The 16,916-nt window shown below is 43.7% G+C and overlaps 1 protein-coding gene across 1 annotated transcript in view; it reads left to right on the top strand.

The window, feature by feature from the left end:
• LOC111979544 (uncharacterized) overlaps nt 1-16,916 on the top strand; it is a 113,664-nt gene that overhangs the window by 80,116 nt on the left and 16,632 nt on the right. Inside the window, exon 7 of the mRNA XM_024010141.3 lies at nt 14,415-14,546. Within this exon, the coding sequence (XP_023865909.2) occupies nt 14,415-14,546 (132 nt within the window). The remainder of the gene's footprint in view (nt 1-14,414; nt 14,547-16,916) is intronic.

Genomic DNA, 16,916 nt, shown 5'->3' on the forward strand with positions numbered 1-16,916 from the left:
ACGGGTGGTGGCTAATAAAATGGGCAATTGCTTTTATATCTTTAGCTTCTGGAATTTGGCACACATGCTCAGGTTAATGAAGTCCAAGTAAACCCAAACGCGATTCTCAGAGCACCCACTGGCCCAATATCGACAATTCTTGGGGGTACTGACTCGTGTTTGCAAATAGAAATTGGGCAATTTTAGAGTACCTCCATTGGGCTGGGGCTAATTTCGGCCCCAGGTGGGGCGGTTAGTAAAACAACCGTACGCACTTTAGTCACAAGCAATATCTTCAGACACTACAGCGATTAATGACAGAAACTTGGGTGAACGATGTGTCATGCTAACAGAGTCCGTCATTACAAAATTAATGATTGGCCCGAAGGGTGGCGGCTGCATCTTCGTGGGTTACTAATATGTTACTGTTGCTTTTTAACTCTTATTGATTATCTATCGTAATGGCCTCAATCACTTTACTCCTTCATGTTACATATCAGAGTTGAAGTCGAAGTTTTACATACACTTAGTTGGAGTTCATTAAAACTTGTTTTTCAACCACTCACCACACATTCTTGTACCAAACTAATAAACTGCAATGACAGTCATTTTTCCAACATTGTTTAAGACAGATTATTTCACTTATATTCACTGGTATCACAATTCCAGTGGGTCAGAAGTTTACATACACTAAGTTGGGCTGTGCCTTTACCAGTTGGATTAATTCCAAAAATGATGTCATTGGGCGTGTAGATAGCTTCTGATAGGGTCGCTAATTGACATCATTTTGAGTAAATCGGAGGTGTACCTGTGGATGTTTTAAAGGGCATACCTTCAACCTCAGTGTTTTGCTTGACATCATGTGAAATCAAATAAATCAGCCAGACTCAGAAGAAAATTGTAGACATACACAAGTCTGGGTCATCTGGGAGCAATTTCCAAATGCCTGGAAGGTACGACGTTCAGTCTGTCACAACAATGCAAGCAGTATAACCATGAACCCGCAACCGTCATACGCATCAGAAGGAGACGCGTTGCCGTCCCTAGAGGATAAGTACTTTGGGTGCGAAAAAGGTGCCAATCAATCAGAACAACAGAAAAGGACGCTTGTGAAGATGCTGGAGGGAGCAGGTACAAAAGTATCTATATCCAAAGGTAATGAGTCCTATATCGCATAACCTTGAAAGGCGCTCCAGCAAGGAAGAAGCACTGCTGTACTAAACTGGCGATAAAAAAAGCAGACTACGGTTTGCAACTGCAACATGGGGACAAAGATTGGTACTGGTTTGGGAGAAATGCCCTCTGGTCTGATGAAGCAAAGGTATAGACTACTCCGCGTTGTGGCTGCGCAGTGTATAGTGACCATGTTTATGTTTGGATGAAACGTTGCAAGCGGGGGTACCCTTCGCAACGAAGACCACCAATCAACGTGAAGCACGGGGGGTAGCAGCACCCGTTCTGGGGTGCTTTTGCTGCGGGGGGACTGGTGAACTTCACAAAAGCAGATGGCATCATTGAGGGAGGAAAATCGATGTGGATATATTGAGACATCTCAAGACTCAGTCAGGAAGTTAAAGCTTGTCGCAAATAACGTCTTCCAAATGGACATGACTTAAGGCTTACAAAATGGGCTTAAGGACAACAAAGTCACGATATTGGAATGACCATCACAACTGAGCTCAATCTATAGAAAATGTGTGGGCAGCACTGAAAAAGCGTGTTCGAGCAGGAGCCCTACAAACCTGACTCAGTTACAGCCAGCTCTGTCAGGAGCAATGGGCAAATTTAACCAACTTATTGTGGGAGCTCTGTGTAAGGCTACCCCGAACGTTTGACTCAAGTTAAAAAATTTAAAGGCAATGGTACCTGAATTACTAATTGAGTGTAGTACACTTCTGAACCCACTGTGATGTTGATGAAAGAACTAAACAGCTGAAGTAAATTATTCTTACTATTATTCTGGACATTTCACATTCTTAAAAATAAAGTGGTGATCCTAACTGGACTCGACAAGGTAATGTGGAAGACTGAGTTTAAATGTATTGGGCGCGAGTGTATGTAAACTTCCGACTTAACTGTCAGCCTCAAATCTTCATACTCCTTCACATTGATTTGATACTGGTACTCCCTGTATAAGCTCTCTTGTTGTATTTTACTGTGCCCACATGAATCGGGGATGAACTGTGGGATCTGTCTTCGTTTGTATGTTTTCACATGCAATATTCAGACAGCACTATCCCAATTTTGACAAAACTTGGGTGAATGCCATAGAGATCCGGCATTTACAAAATATTCATTGATTGGTCAAGGCGGGAGCTTGTCGTATTTAACTGAATATGGCTTACTCAAACGTCATATTGAATGGCGCTGCCTCATTCATGGGGGGCGATGGTTTACGTTTGCCCTGTTTTAGTTTTGAGTCAGTACCACAAAACCTTCATACTAATAAATGACTTTTCATTGACTTTGAGTTCAAACTAACTAGAAGTATCTTGAGTAAAAAAATGGCATCGGCGTTACGTGGTGGGGTTAGGGTGTAACAAGCTGGTGGAAAGAATTACAACAAATATACTCAGTCCTGTCCTGAGTGTCCTAGCAGGGGGCGTACCTTGGGAAGACGTGCAGCGTGAATGGTTTCCAGCTGTTTTCTGTAGAAACTCCCTGCTGCGGGGGGTGGAGGGGCGGGGCAGAGGGTGATCTCCCATTTGATTTGGACTTGATTGGTCTCTGACTCTGCGTTCCCGTTCTCTTCTGTTGCCTTGTGCACTAATTCATTGTAATTTTCATTAGACCACGAAATTCAAACAGTATGTGTGTGTGTGTGTGTGTGTGTGTGTGTGTGTGTGTGTGTGTATCAAATCAAATGTTATTGGTCGCATACACGTTTAGCAGATGTTATTGCGGGTGTAGGTAAATACTTGTGTTCCTAGTTCCAACAGTGCAGTAATATCTAACAATACACAACAATACACACTCATCTAAAAGTAATAGAATAGAATTAAGAAATATAGAAATATTAGTACGATCAATGTCGGAGTCTGGAGTATAAATATATGTATATATATGTGATGGGATGTATAGACATTAGACAGTATGTGGATAGAATATGTACTGTATGTCTGAAGAATACATTGGATAGAAAAGTATATGTACATCAATAGTTGAATAGGACGGCCTCGACTATAATACAGTTTACACATATGAAATGTGTTAAACATTATGTAAACATGATTCAAATGACCAGTGTTCCATCTCTATGTACATAGGGCAGCAGCCTCTAAGGTGCAGGGATGAGTAACCGGGTGGTAGCCGGCTAGTGACTGAGGGCAGGGTACTGTGTGGAGGTCGCCTAGTGATGGCTGTTTAACAGTCTGATGGTCTTGAGWTAGAAGCTATTTTTCAGTCTCTCGGTCCCAGTTTTGAGGCACCTGTACTGACCTCGCCTTCTGGATGAYAGCGGGGTGAACAGGCAGTGGCTCGAGTAGCTGAGGTACTTGATGCTCTTCTTGGCCTTCCTGTGACACTGGGTGCTGTAGATGTCCTGGAGGACAGGTAGTGTCCTCCCAGGGATGCGTTGGGCAGACCGCACCACCCTCTGGAGAGCCCTGAGGTTGCGGACGGTGCAGTTGCCGTTCCAGGCAGGGACACAGCCTGACAGGATGCTCTCAATTGCACGCCTGTAAAAGTCTGTGAGGGTCTTAGGTGACAAGCCACATTTCTTCACCTTCCTGAGGTTGAAGAGGCCCTGTTCCGCCTTCTTCACCACACTGTCTGTGTGGGTGGACCATTTCAGTTTGTCAGTGATGTGTATTCCGAGGAACTTGAAGCTTTTCACCTTCTCCACTGCGGTCCCGTCGATGTGGATAGGGGGGGTGCTCCCTCTGCTGTTTCCTGAAGTCCACGATCAGCTCCTTTGTTTTGTTGACGTTGAGTGAGAGGTTATTTTCCTGGCACCACACTCCCAGAGCCCTGACCTCCTTCCTGTAGGCTGTCTCAACGTTGTTGGTAATCAAGCCTACCACTGTTGTGTCGTCTGGAAACTTCATGATTGAGTTGGAGGTGTGCATGGCCACGCAGTCATGGGTGAACAGGTAGTACAGGAGAGGGCTGAGCACGCACCCTTGTGGGGCCCCTGTGTTGAGGATCAGCGTAGTGGAGGTGTTGTTTCCTACCTTCACCACCTGGGAGTGGCCGGCCAGGAAGTCCAGGACCCAGTTGCACAGGGTGGGGTACAGACCCAGGGCTTAAGGATGAGCTTGGAGGGTACTATGGTAATGAAGGCTGAGCTGTAGTCAATGAACAGCATTCTTAAATAGGTCTTCCTCTTGTCCAGATGGAATAGGGCAGTGTGCAGCGTGATGGCGAWTCCATCATCCGTGGATCTATTGATGCGGAATGCAAATTGTAGTGGGTCTAGTGTGCGGGTAAGGTGGAGAGATATGATCCTTAACTAACCTCTCAAAGCACTTCATGATGACAGAAGTGAGTGCTACCGGGGCATGTGTGCATGAGTGTGTGTGTGTGTACTGTGTGTGTTTCTGTATGAACGTGTAGTGCAGTCTAGTGCAGCGTGCGCGTGTGTACTTGTATGTGTGTGTTTGTTTTTTCGTGTGTTTATAGTGTGTGCATCATAAATAACATGGATGAAATCCTACACATGTCTGTGGGATGTGAGCCGGCTTCATGTATCCACTTCGGATTATCGAGAGAGGGAGTGTAGTGTAGATGGGGAATATGTCATTTCAGAAAATATGTTATCTTCTTCAATGACCTCATGCCCAGAAATTATTTTTTACCATTCTAGCTCCATGTAGCGTACAAGCCAGCATGTTTCTCCGTTTTCTCTTTGTGCTACGTACACTTGTGGTAACAAGCCCAAAATAGAAACTTAGATAGATGCTCAAGCACAAGCACACACACCCCTCTGCTCACCTAATGTAGCTCTTTGCATTCCCCGCTCCCCTCTTTGTAACACCTTCCTCTCTGTTTCCGTGCACCACTRTAGATCCAGTATTACTCTCCAACTCTCTTACTCTTTTACATGTTTCCGTGGTGTACACTATCTTATCACACTTTAAAAAACCTGTTATCAAACCCTTTTTGATAAAAAAAAAACTGTTAAACAAATTTGACCCTAACGATGGCCAATAGCAGCAATGAGTGTACTTCTGTAAATGACGGATTTCTATGGCAAGACACATCGTTCACCCAAGTTTTGTCTAAATCGGGCCAGTGGTGTCTGAGATATCGCGTGGGTTAGATAGACTCATATACCTGAGCATGTGTGCCAAATTTCAGAGATTAAAAGATAAAAACATGTGCCCATTATAACGCCACCGTGTGGCCGGAATGAATTGTCTTGCAAATGTTGAGTCTTGACAGTGTTTGCAACATGTGTACCAAATTGTGTTACAATACGAATATCCTTGACTGATTTATATGCATTTATATGCCAGACCACGCCCACGTGAATGTTTATTGGTYAATAGCGGCCATGTAGATTTAGGTACTAGTCTGGACTGTATTGGTTAGTGACATGGTTGTTGAATTTGTTCATTTTCAGTCCCTGTGGCCTTCAACAAGTGAGTTCCTAGGCAAATGTTATCATTATTAAACTCTTTATGACAATACATTACATATCTCCTAAATTCTTATTTTGAGACATAGCTTCATTCTAATACAGTGGCCAGAACTCATGGTTTACAGGCCACATTAGGTCTACAAGTAGGCCTGTATGTTTTTTATCTTTGTGTAGCATAACATTGATAAATCAGTCACTCATGTAAAATTAGCGATATTATAAACAATTACAAAGAATTCACCTGCAGTAGCGCATACTGGGAAAAAAGTTCATTTGTTGTCATAACTTAAAAAATAGAGTTGATTTGACTTCTCATTTAGTTCTGAGTCAGTATCRCATACACATTTTAAGTAATAATGACTTTTCATTGACTTTGTGTTTATTTTACTAGAAGTTTTTGAGTTAAAAATGCCTTTGAGGTTTACGGTCTACATGCTGTAGGGCAGAAATATTAACCTGTCAGTTCCTTAATTTACCCACCAGAGGGAGCTGTTCCTTCTGCTCAGTGCTCAGTGTTCAATGTCAGCGGAAGAGTAGATTTATAACGCACCGGGTTGAAGTTCCTCCTTAAACACAGGTCTACGATCAGATCACCCTAACCTCAATACTAATCATACCCATTGAAACTGATCTTAGAACAGTGTGTAGGGAGCAATTCGAGCCTGATCTTTATCACTATTTCCAGCCCCATGTGCTCTACTGACCTTACCTGTCCACATGACTAGAATGTCAGATCTTCAAAGACTATGTCTAGGAGAGAAGCAGATTTGATCAGAGTATGACACATATCTTCCTTTTGCAACTTTGCTCTGCTATCATCCTTTAGTTGTTAGAATATGTCCCACAGACATTATTAAATCTCATTGTTGAAAGTATACCATATGTGCCCAGGGTCTGATATCATTTTGTAACCAGATGGAAATAGTGTGTATAGTGTGAGCAGCACTGAAAGAGGGTAATGGAGGGACAATGATAAAGATCAAACCTTCCTGTGTGTTTGGCGGTCCTACCTGTTTTCTCTTACTGTGTGTGTGTGTATTTTGTGCCTGTCTGTCTGTCTGTCTGATTGTGTGTGTGTGTGTGTGTGTGTGTGTGTGTGTGTGTGTGTGTGTGTGTGTGTGTGTGTGTGTGTGTGTGTGTGTGTGTGTGTGTGTGTAGGTAAATGTGTGTGTTTATTTAACCTTTATTTAAYTAGGCAAGTCAGTTATGAACAAATTGTTATTTACAATGACGGCCTACCAAAGGCACAAGGCCTCCTGCKGGGACGAGAGCTGGGATTGAAAATAAAATAMAAATATAGGACAAAACACACATCACGACAAGAGAGACACCACAACACTACATAAAGAGAGACCTAAGACAACAACATGGCAGCAACACATGACAACACAGCATGGTAGCAACACAACTTGACAACAACATGGTAGCAACACAACATGGCAGCAGCACAAAACATGGTACAAACATTATTGGGCACAGACAACAGGACAAGGGCAAGAAGGTAGAGACAACAATACATCACGCGAAGCAGCCACAACTGTCAGTAAGAGTGTCCATGGTTGAGTCTTTGAATGAAGAGATGGAGATAAAACTATCCAGTTTGAGTGTTTTTTGCGGATCGTTCCAGTCGCTAGCTGCAGCRAACTGAAAAGAGGAGCGACCCAGGGATGTGTGTGCTTTGGGGACCTTTAACAGAATATGACTGGCAGAACGGGTGTTGTATGTGGAGGATGAGGGCTGCAGTAGGTATCTCAGATAGGGGGGAGTGAGGCCTAAGAGGGTTTTATAAATAARCATSAACCAGTGGGTCTTGCGACGGGTATACAGAGWTGACCAGTTTACAGARGAGTATAGAGTGCAGTGACGTGTCCTATAAGGAGMATTAGTGGCAAATCTGATGGACGAATGGTAAAGAACATCTAGCCGCTTGAGAGCACCCTTACCTGCCGATCTATCAATTACGTCTCCGTAATCTAGCATGGGTAGGATGGTCATCTGAATCAGGGTTAGTTTGGCAGCTGCGGTGAAAGAGGAGCGATTACGATAGAGGAAACCAGGTCTAGATTTAACCCTAGCCTGGAGCTTTGRTATGTGCTGAGAGAAACAGAAACAGAAGGAAGAAGGCACTGACAGAGATGCTCGCCTCGCTCCGCGTTCTTAGGAAACTATGCAGTAATTCGTTTTTTATGTATTATTTATTACATTCTTAGCCCAGGAAATCTTAAGTATTATTACATACAGCCGGGAAGAACTATTGGATATAAGATCGACGTCAACTTACCAACATTACGACCAGGAATAAGACTTTCCTGAAGTGGATCCTTTGTTCGGACCTCCACCCTGGACATCTCAGAGGCTGACCCAAAACAACGTCGTCACCGCAGGAGAGGCAGACGGAGCGGCCTCCTGGTCAGACTTAGAAGGCGAGCACACCATCCACCCATTCCGAGCCACACCATCCACCCATTCCGGGCCACCCATTCCGAGCATATCCACCCAATGTCCAGTCTTTAGACAACAAGGTGGACAAAATTYGGACACGAGTTGCCTTCCAGAGAGACATCCGAGATTGTAACATTCTCTGTTTCAGGGAAACATGGCTCTCTCGGGATATGTTGTCAGAGTCGGTACAGCCACCGGGTTTCTTCATGCGTCGCGCYGACAGAAACAGCCATCTCTCTGGTAAGAAGAAGGGTGGGGGTGTATGCTTCATGATTAATGACTCATGGTGTAATCATAACAACATACAGGAACACAAGTCCTTTTGTTCACCTGACCTAGAATTCCTTACAATCAAATGCCGACCGAGAATTTTCTTTGATTATAGTCACAGCCATGTATATCCCCTCCCAAGCTGATACCTCGACGGCCCTGAAAGAACTTCACTGGACTCTATGTAAACTTGAAACCATATGTCCTGAGGCTGCATTTGTTGTAGCTGGGGATTTTAACAAAGCTAATTTGAGAACAAGGCTACCTAAATTCTACCAGCACATTGATTGTTGTACCCTCTCGAGCAAAACACTTGACCACTGCTACTCTAACTTCCGCGATGTATACAAGGCCCTCCCCCGCCCTCCCTTCGGCAAGTCTGACCATGACTCCATGTTGTTGCTCGCCTCCTATAGACAGAAACTAAAACAGGAAGGCCCGTGTTTAGGTCGAACCAACGCTGGTCTGACCAGCTGGATTCCACGATTCAAGATTGCTTCGAACACGTGGACTGGGATATGTTCTGGCTAGCCTCAGACAATAACTGAACTAAATGACCATCGCCCCGTAGCACTCACTTCTGTCATCATGAAGGGCTTTGAGAGACTAGTCAAGGATCATATCACCTCCACCCTACCTGTTACCCTAGACCCACTACAATTTACTTACCACCCCAATAGGTCCACAGACGATGCAATCGCCATCACACTGCAGACTACCCTATCCCATCTGGACAAGAGGAATACCTATGTAAGAATGCTGTTCATTGACTACAGCTCAGCATTCAACACCATAGTACCCTCCAAACTCATCAATAAGCTTGAGACCCTGGGTCTCCACCCCGCCCTATGCAACTGGGTCCTGGACTTTCTGACGGGCCGCCCCCCAGGTGGTGAAGGTAGGAAACAACATCTCCACCCCGATGATCCTCAACACTCGGGCCCCACAAGGGTGCGATCTCAGCCCTCTTCTGTACGCCCTGTTCACCCATGACTGCATGGCCATGTACGCCTCCAACTCAATCATCAAGTTTGCAGACGACACTACAGTGGCAGGCTTGATTACCAACAACGATGAGACAGCCTGCAAGGAGGAGGTGAGGGCCCTCGGCATATGGTGTCAGGAAAATAACTTCTCACTCAACGTCAACAAAACAAAGGAGATGATCGTGGACTTCAGGAAACAGCAGAGGGAGCACCCCCCTATCCACATCGACGGGACAGTAGTGGAGAAGGTGGAAAGTTTCAAGTTCCTCGGCGTACACGCCGCCTGGTATGGCAACTGCACCGCCCTAAACCACAAGGCTCTCCAGAGGGTAGTGCGGTCTGCACAACGCATCACCGGAGGCAAAMTACCTGCCCTCCAGAACACCTACAGCACCCAATGTCACAGGAAGGCCAATAAGATAATCAAGGACAAAAACCACCTGAGCCACTGCCTGTTCACCCTGCTATCATACAGAAGGCGAGGTCAGTACAGGTGCATCAAAGCAGGGACCGAGAGACTGAAAAAAAGCTTCTATCTSAAGGCCATCAGACTGTTAAACAGCCAACACTAACATTGAGAGGCTGCTGCCAACATACAGACTCAAATCACTGGCCACTTTCATAAATGGATTTAATAATTGTATCACTAGTCACTTTAAATAATGCCACTTGAATAATGTTTACATATCCTACATTACTCATCTCTGTCAGATGTGTGCGTACTGGAAGTCAGGTGCAGGAGAGCAGAGACTTGTGAACAGGCGCACACTTTATTTAGGCAAAAGTGCAAAATGCGCAAAACAGTCACAAGAATTATGTTTAACAATAAACATCTTTGTGAAACAATTACATGGAAAAAACAAGCCAGTCTGTCACGTCAACAACACAAACAATCTAACACAAAGACATGATGGGGAACAAAGGAATAAATACATGTAGATTGATTGGGGAATGTGGTGTGCAGACATCATTTCTCCTTAACGTCCACTGAGCGTCCAGAGACACCATGTGCAGACTCGTTACAACCAAGAAAAAGTGGTCTTGTAGTTCAATTCTATGAAGATATTTTGTAGTTTCTCATGTTGAGAGCTCTAAAATCCGTCTGAGAATATCACAGCGAGATGAAACTAGTACGAAACCGCTCAAAGTACCCCAAAAAGGGCTCTTACCATCTAAAAGGATGTTATGTTTATGCGTGTGTACTGTAGCCTATATGTGTGTATGTGCTTCATAGCTCGAGTGTGTGTGTTTGCGAGCCTGCGTCCCTGCCCTTCTCCTGCTCTGTGGAGCACATGTTGTGTGCTTGGCCAGCGGAGCGGAGGGGACGATTACGCAAGAGCCTGTATGGCTGCCAAGCCGTGTGTGAGTGAGTGTGTGTGTGTGTGAGTGTGTGCGCTTGCGTGTGTGTTGAGGGAAGAAACAGCAGAACAGGTAGCCGTCCAGCCAGGGGAATAAACAGAACACACACCCAATCCCTCAGATATAAAGATTTCATCACTGGCTCTGGAGAGTGCATCTTCATTTACACAACATAAACTATTGTGCTTTGTAACTATTGAGTTTGATCTTTGTTAGAAAGTCAATTAAACCTGTAACCATCAGATTRTATATACAGCACAATCAACAAACTACTCCTGCACTTCAATTCACTTTAATTGCGTTTACTAGTGTCGCTCATAAAACATTCATAATCACTGACACCATAGCTGATGGATATGTATGAGATTCAGGAAAGACATCTCCTGGGAGTCTTCTCCTGCAGTGGTTCTGTAGTGTAGATGTGACGGTGGGGGCAATGGAGGGTCTCTGTGTGTGATAGAGAGCAATACACATCTTTTTATTACCATACTGGTCAAGAAATCTCCTGGGAGTCTTCTCCTGCAGTGGTTCTGTAGTGTAGATATGACGGTGGGGGCAATGGAGGGTCTCTGTGTGTGATAGAGAGCAATACACATCTGGATGTTGGTAGCACTCCTCTCTCACTTGAGACTGAGAAACCTCTCGATCGACCAAGAGTTAAAAAGATCCACCGACGAAGAAGAGCAGCTCATTTGACGGCAACATCTGATTCTGTTTATGATTTGCTGTCTGATTTCTGGGCAGCTGTGCACTGAGTGGGCTGTCTTTTGACACACACACACACACGAACACACACACACACGTGGGGAGCATCTTTGATCTGGGGGCCGTGTATATGCAACACAACACACGTGATTCTTTAACCATTGAAATTTCCTCAAAAACATTTGACCCTCTATCTGACAGTACTGTTTTGTTCAGTTATATGAAGAAAAAACCAAAAGGACAAGAGACAGCAGTACGGTGGAGGGGAGACGTTCATTGAACCTGTCAGCATAGTGAAGCTGCATACAGATGATTTGCTGTAAATGGGGAGATAATTGACTCCTTATGGCTGGGGGCAGTATTGAGTAGCTTGGATGAATAAGGTGCCCAGAGGTGCCCAGAGTAAACTGCCTGCTWCTCAGTTCCAGAAGCTAAGATATGCATATTATTAGTATATTTTGATAGAAAACACTGAAGTTTCTAAAACTGTTTGAATGATGTCTGTGAGTATAACAGAACTAATATGGCAGGCAAAAACCTGAGAAGAAATCCAACCAGTAGTGGGAAATCTGAGGTTGGTCGTTTTTCAACTCATTCCCTATTGAAGATACAGTGGGATATTGGTCATGTTGCACTTCCTACGGCTTCTACTAGATGTCAACAGTCTTTAGAACCTTGTGTGATGCTTCTACTGTGAATTGGGGGYTCATAAGGGCTGTTTGAGCCAGGTGTCTGGCAGAGTGCCATGAGCTTGTGATGCTCGTTCACGTGAGAGYGAGCTCTGTTCCATTGCATTTCTACAGACWAAGGAATTCTCCGGTTGGAACATTATTGAAGATTTATGTTAAAAACATCCTAAAGATTGATTCTATACTTCGTTTGACATGTTTCTACGGACTGTAACAGAACTTTTTGACTTTTTGTCTGCTCCTAGTGTATGCGCGTCATGAATTTTGATTTGTGAACTGAACGCGCTAACAAAAGGAGCTTTTTGGACATAAATGATGAACTTTATCGAACAAAACAAACATTTATTGTGGAACTGGAATTCCTGGGAGTGCATTCTGATGAAGATCATCAAAGGTAAGTGAATATTTATAATGTTATTTCTGACTTCTGTTAAATCCAACATGGCGGATATCTTTATGGTTGTTTTGGGCTCTGGGCGCCGTACTCAGATTATTGCATGGTTTGCTTTTTCCGTAGTTTAAAAAAAATCTGACACAGTGGTTGCATTAAAGAGAAGTGTATCTAAAGTACCATGTATAACACTATATGTTTATAACACAAAATCACTGGATGTTTTTGGAACTACTGAACATAACGCGCCAATATATACTGAGATTTTTTTATATAAATATGAACTTTATCGAACAAAACATACATGTATTGTGTAACATGAWGTCCTATGAGTGTCATCTCATGAAGATCATCAAAGGTTAGTGATTAATTCTCTCTATTTCTGATTTTTGTGACTCCTCTCTTTGGCTGGAAAAATGGCTGTGTTTTTCTGTGACTTGGCTCTGACCTAACATTATCGTTTGTGGTGCTTTCGCCGAAAGCCTATTTGAAATCGGACACTGTGRCTGGATTAACAAGAAGTCTATCTTTAAAATGGTGTGAAATACTTGTATGTTTGAGGAATTTTAATTATGAGATTTCTGTTGTTTTGAATTTGGCGCCCTGCACTTTCACTGGCTGTTGTCATATTGATCCCGTATTGATCCCAGCCCTAAGAAGTTTTTAATAGCATTACAAAATGTACACTTACAAATGTGTGAACAGAGATGATCTGATTCCAGAAGATAATTTATTCCATATACACAACCATTTCAACAACCATGTCATTCCTCAAAGCAAAACTTAGTGCCTCACTGTTCTCTTACTAGACTAGTGGTAGGATGGTTGGGTAGACAGTCACATGAGATCCACCACACACCACACACACACCCACACACACCACACACCACACACACACACACACACACCCACACCCACACCCACACCCACACACACACACACACACACACACACACACACACACTTGCTGTTCAGTTGGACTGTGTTTACATCAATTTCCCTGGATAAACATTTTCTAGAGAACTCACACACACACAAACATACAGGTGTCCTGTCTCGTATGTCCATGTACTGTACATGTAGGCCTGACATAACGCCGAGGTGACCTACCAGAGATGATCTMCTGTGTCTGTGTCTGTGTGTGAGTATGCAGAATGGCTGTCTCATTGAGTTGTTTTGCTGGGATTTATACAGTATATTGGTCAGATTTGTGTATTGCTTACATAACATATGGTTTGTATGTACAGTATTTTTGAGGCTTTGTTATTGAGGCTTACGTGTTTTTTTTGTCGAGCAAAACTTTTTGTGGAAGGTACTACTGCCCTTTGCGCAGTCAATGTCGCTGAGATAAGTCGAGTTTCCTTGTAGGCCTATTCGGCGGGGAAACTGTGGAGCCAGCTGTACAGACTATTGCATGTCTTTTATTAAAGAATGTGAAACGATGTTGTCTTTTTTGCAGATTTTCCTTCAATCATGCGGAGCTGTTATTTTTGGGGCCTAAAATACATGTGTTCATATGGGCAGAATTTTATCTGTAGACAAAAAAAAAAWAATCTGGTAAAAGACTGACATTTGTACATTTCAATTAAAGAATACTCTGGAAACATAGTTATTTTAGAGACACAAAGTAACAATAACAATGTTATTATTATTCACATCATTCACATTCAATCAAGTCACAATTATCAGCTTTGATATTGACGTCAGTGAGCTTTCTGAATGAGGAGAGACACTTTGGTAGGCCTATCAACGGAAAACGACTGAAAATGATTGTGAAACCAATAGGCTACAGCTCGCTTCACAGCTTCCCCGGTACTTCACAGCTTCCCCGGGAAACTCAACGTATTGTAGCCTCACGTGGATGAAAGAGTAGCAGAGGAAGGAGTTTGCTTCTGCTGCAGTGTTCGCCTTAATATATTACGTGTTGCGGCGGTGCTTCGAGTAGGGATTATGGGCCCTGGCTACCAGGCTGACAGCAGAGCCCACACCTCTGTTCTCTGTGTGTCCACCAGGAGGCAGTGTTCATGGGAAACGGGGAGCAGTACATCTGGAAGCCCCCGGAGGACAATGACATCGTCATCTTGCACCCAGCGCCTATACCCCCGGGGGAGAACGGACAGGGACACACACCCACAGCCATGGAGGTGAGGGATATGTCTGTGTGTGTATGTATGTGGGTGGTGGAGTGGAGTGGGCGGGATGAGGTAAGTGTGTCATGGGGACATTYGTGTATTGCTTACGTAACATATGGTTTGTATGTACAGTAAATTTGTGTTAACTCAATGGTCAAATTGTGAAAGAGAGGTCCTGTTTACCTAGAGAGCTCCTCTTTGATTGGCTCTGCCACCGTAACACAGACCTCCMTGCCTTCCTGAGTCAAACTTGGTCCGGGGCCTGGTATCTGGTTACACTGCAGGGTGGGATTACAGTCATGTGGAACCGCAACATGTGGGTGGACCCTAACCCTTAGCTCTGGCACGTCAGTCACACTATGGGACAAAGTGACATCCCATTTCTCACGTAGTGCACTACTTCTGGACAGTTTCACTGTTGGCTCGGGTTGCAGACCACCAGGGGACTCTGTATCGGGCGTTTTTCGAGTTATTTCCAGATCATTTCTKTTTCCTTTTTTAAAGTTTCCACATACAGTATTTATATAGACCYTATTGACATTGCACATCACCTTGCCTCCGTTACACTGAATGTAACAATGCGACACTGATGCATCCTCTCTGCATACATACAGTATATGATGTTGCAATGAAATAGTTTATACTTCTATAGTTTTCTGATGAGGGAAAAACAGCTTTCTCCTGCTGCACTTTCCTCATGAGGAAACCATATAAGTATGAACAAGCTGTAGTTTAGCTCCCGACTCAGCAAGATGCAGCTCAGTCTCTGGGTATAAAACAGGTTTGAGCCCTTGGCTGTGGCTGTGAGCAGAGCTTAAGGGGTTAAGTCCCTGCTGTTTGGCTCCTCATTTAGAATGCAGAGAGATCAGACTACTACACAGATTTCTCTCCCTCCCTCTATCTCTTTCTCTGTCTTCCTCTCCCGCTCTCTCAACCGCTAATTCTTTCACTCTCTTTGTCTTACTCTTTGTCTCAGAGATGGCAAAAACAATCTCCTCTTTCTCTTCTCTTTCCCCCCTTATTCCCTCTTTCTCTTTAGGATTTTATCTTTCTCTCTTTCTGAGCTCCTAGTGTACTCTGGAGTGTGTCAGTTGCACCCGTCAAAAGGTGTTCCACTCCTCTCCTCCTCCGCCCCTCTCTTCTCGTCCACTCCTTACTTGCCTTTTGTAGGCGCTGGCCTGCTCTCAACCAATCAGATCTCCCAAACCGGGTCTTACCCACTAACGCGCATAATGCACACAAGCCATTCTAAATTCACGACTTATTTTCTGATATCTACAAAATAACAGAAAATAAGATTTTGTTGCCAGGTTTATAATCCCGTCGCACACAGAGAGCAGAAATACGAACGGTACTGTATCTTAGAGTAGACGAGAAGGAGAAGGGGAGAATGAAAAAAATAAAAGATACAGTACAGGCTTCTTATGCTTCTTCAACAGCTGCAGTTTTGAAACCCCCATCGTCTTGTGACTTCCTTCCTCTGCTGCAAACACGCTCACACACAAATACACACACACACACACACAAACACACACACACACACACATAATGGCTGCACAGATCACACACACAGCGCAGGGCACGGTCTTTGTTTATCAAAAAAGACCCATCACAGATTTGTGGGGGGCAGGGTTTAAGTCTTGCTAGAGATTGAAACAGTGCAGTAACCTGACCCTTTATGCTCAGGCGGAGTAACTGTGTTATCAGCCTGCTGTGTTTGCAGAGTTACCAACACTGGATAAACCAGTTAACATTTCACCACCAGTCAGTCCCCAAACATAAGTGGAGAAAATAGAATGGTCTGTCAGCGGACTTGTATAACAGCCAACCCACTAAGCCATGTTTTTAGATGCATTTATGACACATCTGCTATTCTAAGGAGCATGTGGTTAAATAATGCTTTCACATGGCAAGTATTAATGAACAATACCAGTTCCATGTTAACTACAGGATACACATGGCAATGTATTAATGAACCATACCAAGTTCCATGTTTAACTAACATATACACTGGCACAGTATTAATGAACCATACCAGTTCCATGTGTTATACAGCTACAGGATACACATGGCAAGTCTTAATGGACCTACTCCACCAGATTTCCAATGTTTAACTACAGGAAACATGGCAAGTCTTAATGGACCATACCAGTTCCACGTGTTTAACCTACAGGATACACATGGCAAGTATAAATGAACACATACCAAGTTCCATGTTTTAACTACAGGAACACAGCAAGTTAGTGGAGTCCATTATCCAAGTTCACATGTTCTAAACTACAGGATACCATGGCAAGTTTAATGACCATACCAAGTTCCATGTTTAACTACAGGATACAAATGGCAAGTTTTAATGGACCATACCAAGTTCCATGTTTAACT

This window comes from Salvelinus sp. IW2-2015, linkage group LG19, assembly GCF_002910315.2.
Source record: "Salvelinus sp. IW2-2015 linkage group LG19, ASM291031v2, whole genome shotgun sequence".
Lineage (NCBI taxonomy): Eukaryota > Metazoa > Chordata > Actinopteri > Salmoniformes > Salmonidae > Salvelinus > Salvelinus sp. IW2-2015.